At 43.5% G+C, this 12442-nt stretch overlaps 1 protein-coding gene across 1 annotated transcript; it reads left to right on the forward strand.

The window, feature by feature from the left end:
• Window positions 1-6088: 6088 nt before the first annotated feature.
• On the forward strand, window positions 6089-11538 carry LOC109735878 (CAAX prenyl protease 2). Its single transcript, XM_020295078.4, has 8 exons — window positions 6089-6540; window positions 6641-6703; window positions 6806-6997; window positions 7413-7524; window positions 7724-7792; window positions 8466-8528; window positions 10894-10974; window positions 11066-11538. The coding sequence occupies exons 1-8, from the start codon at window positions 6310-6312 to the stop codon at window positions 11197-11199; spliced, it is 945 nt and encodes a 314-aa protein (XP_020150667.1). The 5' UTR covers window positions 6089-6309; the 3' UTR covers window positions 11200-11538.
• Window positions 11539-12442: the final 904 nt, after the last annotated feature.

A 12442-nucleotide genomic window follows, 5' to 3' on the forward strand; every position in this document is an offset into this window, starting at 1 on the left:
TTTGGGTATGGATTGGCTATCGATGTACGGAGGAAACATCGATTGCGCCAGTAAAACGATTTCGCTTACCACCCCAGAAGGAAGAAGGATTAAGTATGTATCCCGGCATGCGCCAAAGAGGACTCAAGTAAATTCCTTATCAGGAGTTGTACAGGAGGAAGTACCAGTGGTGAAGGATTACCCGGATGTATTTCCAGAGGAGTTGCCAGGCATGCCACCGGATAGAGACATTGAGTTTTTGATTGAGCTTTTGCCAGGCACAGGGCCAATATCAAAGAGACCATACAGGATGCCCGCAAAGGATTTAGAAGAAATTAAGAAGCAGATTAAGGAGTTACTGGCTAAAGGCTATATTCGCCCAAGTTCTTCACCTTGGGGATCACCCGTACTTCTAGTGGAGAAGAAAGATGGATCCTTGAGGATGGTTGTTGATTATCGTGGATTGAATGAAGTGACCATCAAAAATAAGTACCCACTACCGATCAATGATCTGTTTGACCGACTACAAGGAGCTAAGGTATTTTCCAAGATCGATCTACGATCAGGATACCATCAGTTGAAGATTCGAGAGCAGGATATACCTAAGACGGCTTTTACCACCAGGTATGGGCTGTACGAGTATACCGTTATGTCATTTGGTCTGACTAACGCACCTGCCTATTTCATGAACCTGATGAACAAAGTGTTTATGGAGTTTCTGGATAAGTTCGTCATAGTATTCATTGATGACATTTTGATTTACTCAAAGAATGAAGAGGAGCATAAGGAACATTTGCGTTTGGTACTTGAGAAGCTCAGAGAACATCAGTTATACGCCAAGTTTAGCAAATGTGAGTTTTGGTTGAAGGAAGTTGGATTCCTCGGACATGTTATATCCGGAGAAGGAATAGCAGTAGACCCCACCAAAGTCGACACTGTGACAAACTGGGAATCACCCACATCAGTTGGAGAGATCCGGAGTTTTCTTGGACTTGCAGGATACTACCGGAGGTTCATTGAGAATTTCTCGAGGATTGCTAAGCCCATGACAGAGTTGTTAAAGAAGGACACCAAGTTCAATTGGACTGAGGAATGTGAAGCTAGTTTCCAAGAGTTGAAGAAACGTTTGGTTACATCACCAGTGTTGATTCTACCAGATCAAAGCAAGGATTATGAAGTATATTGTGACGCTTCACGTCGAGGACTTGGAGCAGTGCTAATGCAGGAGGGAAGAGTTGTTTCATATGCTTCACGACAACTTAAACCCCATGAGAAGAATTATGCCACACATGATTTGGAGTTAGCAGCCGTAGTGCATGCGTTGAAGACATGGAGACATTTTCTCATCGGAAATCACTGTGAGGTGTACACGGATCACAAGAGTTTGAAGTACATTTTCACGCAAAAGGAGTTGAATCTCAGGCAGAGGAGATGGTTGGAACTCATAAAAGATTATGATATGAGATTGCATTATCACCCCGGAAAGGCTAATGTAGTAGCCGATGCGTTGAGCCGCAAAAGTCATGTCAACACACTCATGATCGGAGAATTACCCAAGAAGTTAGCCGAGGATCTTCGTGAACTACGTTTGGAAATAGTTCCGAGAGGCTATGTAGCAACATTGGAGATTCAGTCTACCTTGATGGAAAATATCAGGGAAGCTCAGAAGACAGACAAGGAGATTGACGAGATAAAGAAAAGGATGGGTAAAGGAAAATCCAAGGGATTTCGTGAGGATGAGCACGATACCTTATGGTTTGAGGACCGCGTTTATGTGCCCAATGATCCGGAGATCAAGAAGTTGATCTTGCAAGAGGCCCATGATTCGTCGTATTCGATTCACCCAGGAAATACCAAGATGTATTTGGATTTGAAGGATACTTTCTGGTGGACCGGAATGAAGAAGGATATTGCGGAGTATGTAGCAGTTTGTGATGTATGTCAGAGAGTGAAGGCAGAGCATCAGAAGCCAGCAGGATTGCTACAGCCATTGCCGATACCCGAATGGAAGTGGGATAAACTAGGCATGGATTTTATCACGGGATTGCCCAGGACTCGTTCAGGCTATGACTCGATATGGGTTGTAGTCGATCGTTTGACGAAGGTAGCTCATTTCATCCCAGTGAAGACCACTTACACTAGTGCTAAGTTGGCAAAGATATACATGACTAGGATCGTATGTCTGCATGGAGTTCCGAGGACCATTGTATCAGATAGAGGAACCCAGTTTACTTCAAAGTTTTGGAATCAGTTACATGAAACTTTGGGTACCAGGCTAGAGTTCAGTACAGCCTTTCACCCACAGACAGACGGACAGACCGAGAGAGTCAATCAGATTTTGGAAGATATGCTGAGAGCTTGTGCGCTAGATTATGGATCTAGTTGGGACGACAATTTGCCGTATGCAGAGTTTTCTTACAACAACAGTTATCAATCCAGTTTGAAGATGTCCCCTTTCGAAGCTTTGTACGGAAGGAGGTGTAGAACACCATTGTTATGGGACGAAGTTGGAGACCGCCAGTTGTTTGGACCAGATTTGATTAAAGAGTCTGAACAGAAAGTGAAGTTGATTCGCGATAGGCTCAAGGTAGCCCAGTCCAGGCAGAAGAGTTATGTGGATTCTAAATGCAAGGAGACAGTTTACGAAGTCGGAGACAGAGTTTATCTACGAGTATCACCACTTCGAGGAGTGAAGCGCTTTGGAGTTAAGGGAAAGTCAGCGCCACGTTTTGTAGGACCATACAAAGTTTTGGAGCGTATGGGAGAAGTTGCTTACAAGCTGGAATTGCCTGAAGGATTGTCAGGAGTTCATGATGTATTCCACGTTTCCCAGTTGAAGAAGTGCCACGCAAAGATGGCTGAGATACCACTGAGAGATACAATGCCATTGGAAGCGATTCAGCTGGATAGTGGCTTGACCTATGAGGAGAAACCAGTTAAGATTCTTGAGTATGCAAGCCGAGTCACCCGCAGCAAGGTTATTGAGGATGAAGCCACCTGGGAGCGAGAGGAAGATCTACGGAAGGACCACTCTCACCTATTTTCTAGCCCACCCGAATCTCGAGGGCGAGATTCCTCTTAAGGGGGTAGGTTTGTAACATCCCAAATTTTCAATTTGGAATGTTATACATTGGATCATCATTGCATAGCATATTTTATTGCATTTTGGCAAATCCTCGAAATCCTAAGCAGCTCAAGGACCCTCGGAGAGAGAGTTGGGGATTTCGTTATTTTCATATTTGGGTTTTCTCAAATTTTGAAAATAGGATCATTGGTTTTAATTATTTTTCTCTCCGAAAATATTTCATATTAAAATATATGAGAGGAGAAAATATGACTTCTCCAAAATAATTGAAATATTGGAGGAAAAATATTAAAATCAAATATTCGATTTTATTTGGATTTTATTGCAATTTTATTTGCATTAGAAAAATTGCACATTTTCAAAATTGCATTTTAGGGCCAAGAAAATGTTCATCTCGTTCTAATTATTTTAATTAGACGGTGAAAATTTGTTTTGGTATTTTTAGATTTTTATTTATTTTTCTAGGATTTTTTAAAGTTCGGCGAAATTTAATTTTAAAAAAAATCCCGCGCCGCCCGACTGGGCCGAACCCAGCCGAGCCAGGCCGGCCCGCGAGCGCCACCGCCTCCCGTCGTCGTCTCCGCGACGGAGTCCGCCGCCGCCGAATCCGAGAGGAGCACGCCTCCTGGGGTTGCCCCCTCCCCAAGGCGGAGCCGCCCCCTCCTATAAGTACCCCGCCCCCACCACCACCTCTCCCCACACCCAAGCCCGCCGCCCCGCCACCGAAATCGCCGACGCCGGAGCCGCCCGACGCCGACGCCCCCAAGCCGCCGGAGCCGCCGGAGCCGCCGCCCGTCGACCCCGCCGCCCTACGCCGCCACCCCGCAGCCCCGACGCCCCGCCGGAGCCGTCCCGCCCCGCCGGAGAGCCTCGCCGGAGGTATACCAAGCCGCCGCCGCCGTGTCCGGTTTAAAAAAAATGATTCGGTTTTTTTAAAACCCTAGTTTTTTTCTTCTTTTTCTCGGTTTAGTTAATTTGCGAGCGTTCGCTCGTTTGTTCGTTTTAACGAACGTGTTCATCGTTTAGTTACAGTTAACGAACATTCGTTCGATAAACTGTTCGTCAGTTTTTCTTTTTCTCGGATTTTCCGCAACTATTCCAGATCGCGATTTCTGATCCGATTTTCGTTCTAGTATATCTTTTCGCTCGTTTATCGGAATCAGACGATTCAAGCGCCTAGAGTTTCGTCTCGAAATTCTCTTTCCGTTTAACCAACTCAAACAAGTTTTTGCTACTGTAAAATTGACTTAGATCCAGATTAGTAAACGAAGTTTGTTTCTTTCGCCATTTGACTTTCGTTGCTTCGTTTGATTTGATTCTTTTTGCAAACCGGAGTTCTTAAGTTGAACTTTCTGGTTAGATCTTTTATTTGAGTTTTACCTGTGCATTAGTTGAGTGCTTACTGTATGCTTGTTTGTTTGCGATAGAGTACCCGAAGTGCGCCGCTTGCTACTTCGAATCTCTAGGTTTCACGGATCATCAGCAAGGCAAGTAACACTTTGATCATACCTCTTTACTACCCAGTTTTATTGCATTAGACCAATCCTCAAACATTGCATGATTAGGATCTAATTAAATTGTGGGTATTGGGAAGTGGATGAGGTAGTACCTATTACCTGTTTTGTTATCAAACCTTTGGGAGTTACTTCTACGTTTGCTCATATTGCTATGCTATGCTAGTAGACGTGGATTGGGTGAGTGTATCCATGACAGATGTGAGATTGTTAATTTAATGGTTTACTTAAGGTGGCAACTTAAACACACATCTGGGTGGATTGAGGCACCTGGGTATTCTAGTGATTGCCTGTTTTCTTTGGACCGCCACCCAGGCTCAAAGGGATCATGAGATTATTCATGCTAGAAACTTCCGTGTGCAGCTGCAAGCTATTATGGGCTCTAGCATAGTTGATTAAGTTGTGTGAACTCTTACAGTGGTAGACTAGCAGATGTAGGGGAAAGTAGGTGTAACGGTCTACCCGACCGTAAGGTGCAAACACTTCTGAAAGACTATGTCTCGGTCATCCGTCACTAAAACACCATGTAGTGCGAGTAATCCAACGGAGGAGATCGAGTCTTGTGGGGAAAAGTGCACAAACCTCTACAGAGTGTATAAACTAATCATGGTTAGCCGTGTCCCCGGTTATGGACATCTTGAGTATCTAGTACTTGGATTATCATGTGAATCTCATCATGTTACTCAAATTAATTTTGTTGGGTTAAGGATGATACTTAATTGGGATTGAGATGCTGTCAACCATTCTCAATGTGTAACGACCACCATGATAGTTAAATAAAATTTATTCCTTTGCAGTAGGGAAAAATTGGCTTTTCGCAAAACTGTAACCATAGAGCTTAACACCAACCAAATATGCATGTAGTATAGCTTTATTCGGTTCATTACTCTCTATGTGTTATTTTGCCAGCATATTCCATGTGCTGACCCGTTTTCGGGCTGCAACGTTTCATGTTGCAGACTTTTCAGACGACGAGTAAGGTGCCTTAGGTCGTGGTCTTATACTCAGTGATGCCGTTGGAGTTGATGGACTCACTTATCTTCCAAGTCTTCCGCTGTTATCGTTTTAGTTGGCCTTAAACCATATTTGTCATACTTATTTCTCTTTTGAGATACTCAATGTAATAAGTGTGTGATTGCTACTCTGTTATAAATCCTTCAAGTACTGTGCGTGTCAGCATTACTGATCCAGGGATGACACTGGTGCACGGTAGATCAGACGGTTTGAGGTCTGGTCGCTACAAGCGCCCACGCGCTAGGCGCTGCACTGCTAGGTGCGGGCCGCGGGGTGCCATGCTGACCAGGCCTGCAACGCCTGAGAGTAAGGCGCTGCACAGTAGGGTGTGGCACCTGCGTGTCGTGCGCCACATAAAACGGTCAGCTGAGTATATTTCTTTTTCACACCAGTTCACTTTCTGAATTGTTTTAATCCACAGGTCAAAATTGTAAAATTTGCCCACAACAGCAGCAACACGAACTGACGGTAGTCACAGACCCGAGTCCCAAGTTCAGGGCGCACACACACAAAAAAAATAAAAAATAAATCAAAGTCCAAGTAGCCGCACCGGCGCCTCTGCTGAACTCAACCAGTCCGCGACCCCGACGAAGAGCGCCGCCGCTTCCTGGCCGGAAGCAACGCCCGCGATCTGCCCGAAGAGGTCGAAGTCCTGGGCCGTGTAACAGCACGGCCGCCAAATCAGTTCCCCCGCGCAAAACCAGTTCGCCGGAGCTAATGGCGACGCCGGCGGGTTCCCACCCCGCCTCGCCGCCGGCGATACCCGGGAAGGCTGCGGTGGCAGCGTGCGCCGCCATGGCCGTTTCCTACGTCGCCGTCCTCTACGCCCCCACGCTCCTCCTCCGCCTCCCGCCCGCCACCTCGCTCCGCGCCTTCTTCCACCGCCGCTTCGTGTGCGCGGCCGTGTCCTCCGCCGCCTCCGTCCTCGCCACCGCGGCGCTCCTAGGCGTAGGTGCCCCCTTTCTCTCCTTCCAGTCCCCATCTAAGCCCTAGTGTTTGATACCCGGAAGGAATCTCAAATCCCCTGACCTATCTTGCTACCTCTCAGGTATGGAGCTTGAGCGACTCGTCTAAGGCGCTCGCGGTGTTCGGCATTCGTAGTGATCACTTGGTAATCAAGCTGTATCTCGATTACTACCATTTTTTGCTTCTGATTATACACTAATAAGTGGTGAGCTTCTGATGCTTGGACTGAAATGCTTTGATGGATCAGCTCGAGGCAGTAGTGGTTCCACTTCTCCTTACATCCCTAGTGTATGCTGGGTCATTTGTCGCAAGACTCTGGGCCATGTCAAGCTCGTGTGGCACGGATGATGATGGGGTGGGAGTCAGCTGCACCGAGAAGCTTGCTCGCTGGATGCAAACCTCCTTACAGGATGTAATGGTGTGGCGGAACTACGTAGTGGTTTGTTCTCATTCCCTTTGAGACCATTGTTTGACACTGCCTATTGGATGATGTGGAAATGTCACATAGTATTAGTGCCAGTGAATGTGGGATTATTAACTGAACATCTAATTGTAGGACTACATTATCAGCTAACAAGTTCATGTGTGCAAGTTGTTAACATTAGAATGCAAGCAGAGCCATGAATCAGTGGTTATGGGGATCAGATAAGCAATGCAATTCCATTGTATTTCACAAGGAAGGCCAAGTATCGGCACCTAAAATATAATTTGGACCAGTACTTCTGCTGGCCATGACCCCTGCTAGCTCCATTCTCCCTCTGCCACTGTTTGTATTATTGTTACAACTGAAAAGTGAGAATACAGTGTCATTTTCTATTTTCGGTGATGTTATTTGAGGATGATCTTTTGACCAGGCACCGTTTACGGAGGAGCTGGTTTTCAGGGCGTGCATGATACCTCTTCTTCTGTGTGGAGGATTCAAAATGTATAACATTATATTTCTGAGTCCAATCTTCTTCAGCCTAGGTAAATAGGTATAATATATTGCACCAGTTTTCACTTCGAAGGAACCAGCCTGGCACAAATACTTCAGCTAATTTATGTAATTCGTCCTTTTCTAACTTGCAATTGGTGTATGAGTTTAGAAATGGTGCATGACCACATTCAGTTTTACCTTTATGTTTTGTGTTACTCTCAGTTAGTAACTGGGTCTTTCTGTTCACAGCACACCTAAACCACTTGTTTGAACTTCACCAACAAGGATGCAACTTTATGAGATCTCTCCTGATTGTTGGTATTTTTCTTCGCACCATCTGATTTTCTCCTTTAATGCTGTACAATCTCCGTATAACTTCATTGATAGCATGGGCAATTAAGAAGAGCCCATGATTTAAATTTACATGCTAGAGTGTCCTTTATGCCTGCACCTGTGATCTATCGAAGAATGTTTTGGTATATTCCAATGTCCCTGCCAAAGTGCAAGCAGTCGCTTGTATAAGCACCTATCTTTTTCCGTTACATTTTATTTAGTCACACCATGGTCTCAAATGGTCCCTTCTAAACATTTGGAGCATCATGTTATACATTATATATTTATAGGGCGAGTAACACTGCACATGCCTAATTCTTGTCAAAACAATTAATTGTACTTCAAATATGAATGTGATGTCTTTATTCTGTCATGCTATTTAGTGTTTACTTCCTTCGTAGTGTTCGTTTATAAGAATCATTTCTTAGCTCACATACTATATGTGTAGGGAATCGTGATTGCTGGTACAGATTATATTCATTCTGACTTTTTGATAGCTCGTCATATTACACACATTAGTCTTCTGTTTGTCCGTAGTTCTGCACGTATTTTTTGAAATTTATCATCAGAGATTGCACAATTACTGTGGTTTCACCATTTGCGAACACCTTTTCCTTCCCTTGTTGAACTTACCATAACTCTTTTCTTCCATTCTCAGGTGTCCAATTAGGCTACACTGTAATTTTCGGGTGGTATGCTGCATTTTTGTTCATCCGAACAGGTCCTACTAATTCCCTTTTTGTTTTTGAAAACAGAAAATTGAGGGTTTATTTATTTCAGCTATATCATTGATTCGTCACTATTGCTTATACCTTCCTAGTACTCCTTTTCCAATTAGCTCTTATATTTCTAGCTTTTTTTAAAGATGTTAGGTTTACTTGCCGTTGGTCCTAGTTCGTGCTGCGGCAAATGCTAGTCAGATTAACTTCTAAAGTATTAGCCTCTATATTCCAAAGTTTGTAGTTCCTAGTCCCAAATTGCTAGCACAAGGTTGGTTTAATCCCTTTTGGTAATGTAAAGTTGGTTCGATCCCAACTTGGGAGGCATGGAATGAAAGAACTTTGGTTAAACACAAACTTGTGCACTCTTGGTGACTTTTCAGTATTCGTGCCTTAAGATTCGTGGCTGAGCTCTCTGATGTGGCGCTACATGGCAGTTCAAGTGCATTTAATTTTGCTGAACCTTGCTTATCTGTTAATTCATACTGAATGCAATTCAAAATTTCAAATATTTGTATATTGTGCTTAATTTGTATTAACTCTGTCAGTTACTAGTGGGTGTCTGGGTGATCAAATCAGAACAGCGAGTCAAATATTAATGTATTAGGGCTGTTGATTGTAGCAGTTTTTGTAAGCTAGTGGTACACGAGGAGCAGGAGATGTCCAAGTCCAGGACCTGAATTTTGGCCTCACAACTTCTTCCTCTTTGTTATTCTCTGCTGGGATGCTGCACTGCTCAGGGACGGAGGCAGTAGAGGGCGAGTTGGGGCCATGGCCCAGGCCAACAATGATAAAACAACACTGTTAGAGCTACTAATATGATGTTTTGGTAGCAAAATATTGTATTTTAGCTGTTCTGGCCCTCCCCAACGATGATGCAGCAACAATTGCACCCCCTCATATAACTTTTCTGGCTCCGTCCCTGGCACTGCTAAACATCATTGTCCCTTCTCATCTTCACTGAGGAGTGTGAGTGGAATCTCCAAACCATTGACACAGGTTTCTTGGTAGCGTTATCCACTTGACTGCTTGCTGTGTCCTCTGCATCCATGGTGTTCCAGCACTGCATTGCTTTCATCTCGACATGAACCGGATAGTAAGTTCTTCTTGAGAACTTTCCTCTTCTTACTGCTACTTTCTCTTGAAAAACTTACAGTAAGGATGCTGTTGAAAACAAAGCAATGCAATGCTCGTAAGTTGAGGATGCAGAAGTGTTTGCATGGAAAACGCCGCCGCAAACATTGTTGCTGCCCCATGCAGGAGATCTCTGTGGGCTGTGGCAACGGTTTGGAGATTCTGCCCACCTTCCTTATCAATGCATGCATAGAGGGAGGATGATGTTTAGCACTGTAATGCCCAACATAGATTAATAACGAGGAAGAATGGGACGAGACGCAATTTGGGTCCTAGTGTGCACTTAGCATTAACTGACAGCGTTAATACAGATTAAGCCTACAATTCAACTGTTTGAATCGCATTCATTTTGCTGTGAGGGGGCATGGTTCAAGAAAAGTAAGGGGGACTTGTCTGCCTTGTGTCTCAAGTCATGCGGCCGTGTGTTTGGCTTGTGAGTAGCCAAACCTCTCTTGTGCCATGTGTTTCAAGTTTTAAGGAATGACAAGTGTGCTAACTTTTATTGCTCTCTCCTGCCTTACTTCGACAATATGGAACTAAACCATGCAAGGTTTGGAATTTAGAAACTGGGCTTCCCACATGGACCAAATTTATAAACACAATTGAAAATATTGTGCTCATTAAACCCATCTGCTGATCCAACATGATAGTCTAATTTTGTGAAAACATATATTTTGGCAAACTATCAAATAATTACACCCTTTTAGGATTAGTTTTGTAAAACCAGACTTCATCTGTGTCAGCGTTAGAAATTATGCCTTGTAGGTTTTCAAGAGAATTGAAAAGCGTGATCCGGTAGTTAGTGAGACAAACCTGACGGCACTGTTAAGAAGTTGCTCTGGCCCTGTAACGGTCGTGTGGTTGATGATGGCCCCCGCAAATGTTTGTTCAGGTGAAATCGTAGAAGGTGTGGTTTGCTAAAAGCCTACAACAGTGATACTGATACAAAAGCCGTGTTGTTTGTGATGGCCTTGTTATGAACTAAGAAAAGTTTCTTGAGAACAGACGTTGTTCTGGTAAATTTACTCTATCTTTCTGCTATGGCACTCACTAAGCTTATGCCCTGTGAACTGGTTAGAAAAATGAAATTTCACTTGTACTAAGTGCCATGCCTTTTTGCTTGGTAACATGCTGCATGGATGCGCTGGTTCATATGTTTTGACTGAAAGTGTACTTTAATTTTGTCTTGACAAACATGACATATTGATCAACTTTTGTTCTAAAAAACTGCAGGGAATCTTGTGTCTCCTATTGTTGCTCACATATTGTGTAACATGATGGGTTTGCCTGTGTTCTCATCACAGCGAACAAGAGGTATGTACATATGATGTTCTTTCTCTGAAGAAAGAAAAGTAAGCTCATGCAAAGTTGTAAAACTTCTCCCCGGTGCTTATCTGTGTTCCAGGACTGACATCGCTAGCGTTTCTGGCCGGTTCAGTATCCTTCTTTTGTCTTCTTTTCCCTGCTACAAGTCCAAAACTGTACAATGCGAGGTTAGACGGATGCAGTTGCTGGCATGGTTACTGCAGATGGAGTTAGCACAGGAACTGAGCGTGGGGAACAATGCTGCATCCGTTTCTGTGGCTGAGCGTGGGGAACCGAGTGTATTTGGATCACCCCACACAATCCCAACTTATACAAGGCCCTGTTCTGGATCACTTCTGCCATTGTTGTAAAATACATTCTTGTAGCTAGCTTGCCCTTCTCTTGCAGTTCAGCAATTGTTCGCCAAGGATCAGAAGGCTGTCAATTTTTGTTTTGAAAGACTTGTCCAAAGCCGGCATCGTATGGCTCTTCAAACTAATCATGTCAATTTCTTTAGGGAACTAATCATGTCAAATTGGTTTAGCTTTGAAGATTCTGCTTTAAGCCTTGTAACTTTGTGCATCATGCAGTTTTTGTGTTCTTTTTGACAATTATCTCCTTTATTCATTCATCGTAGCATCACTTGCAACAAGAGGAATAACCACATCCAGGGCGGTGTCCATCCAGATATATGGAGGAGAAAATCCAGCCATCCTAGTTCATGAGAAAACCTAGCAAGTTTTGGTGTTCTGCTAGTGGTTGGGGCCTGCCATTGCGGGCCGCTTGAGAAAAAGGTATGCGCACCTCATCATCATGTCAAAAAATTAAAAAATATTCTCACATCACGTGGACATTACAACCATCTTAAAAAAAAACCTGGAAAAACTTCTCTAAAAAAATCTTCTTACCATTAAAAAAACTCTAAAAATACTTTCTCACCGTGACCAACCAACATGCGCCACATGGTGTAGCTGGTTGGCCACCATTCTAGCGCCTCTTAATGGGTTTAATTTGGGTTGCAGTAGACAGAGATTAGAAAACGTAAGAACTGAACAAATTTGTTTACTAACTTTTCACATTTACTATTCAAAAAATCCTGGGTGCATTTGCGACCAGGAGTAGAAAAGGATACTTGCGCACCTACAGACTTTCTATTCATATATCTAATATGTGCACCTAATAATAAAGGGAGGTGCATTTTTTCAATTTTTTTTGGTTTGTTCACTTATTTACTTAAAGGGCTCTAGCAATTAAAACAGTGCCAAATCAGCATATTTAAATGTTTTTTCATTTATGAAAAATTCAAACTAATTCAAATATCCCCCAAACCTTTTGTGGCAGTGCCAAATATTGCAATGTAATTAAGTGGCCAAGTTCCATATTTTACAGAACTCATTTGGTACTAAAAAGAAATGCAAAAGAGAAAAATAATTAGAAAGAAAAGGAGAAAGGCCACTGTGCACAGTGCCTGGCCCAG

The sequence above is a fragment of the Aegilops tauschii genome, chromosome 1 (genome assembly GCF_002575655.3).
Source record: "Aegilops tauschii subsp. strangulata cultivar AL8/78 chromosome 1, Aet v6.0, whole genome shotgun sequence".
Taxonomy (NCBI): Eukaryota; Viridiplantae; Streptophyta; class Magnoliopsida; order Poales; family Poaceae; genus Aegilops; species Aegilops tauschii.

Bases quoted from the DNA above. Each gene is read 5' to 3' on its own strand.
- LOC109735878 (XM_020295078.4), top strand. From the start codon at position 6,310: ATGGCGACGCCGGCGGGTTCCCACCCCGCCTCGCCGCCGGCGATACCC. The intron at 7,793-8,465 runs GTATTTTTCTTC...TTCCATTCTCAG, and splicing joins GAGATCTCTCCTGATTGTTG to GTGTCCAATTAGGCTACACT. The intron at 8,529-10,893 runs GTCCTACTAATT...AAAAAACTGCAG, and splicing joins ATTTTTGTTCATCCGAACAG to GGAATCTTGTGTCTCCTATT.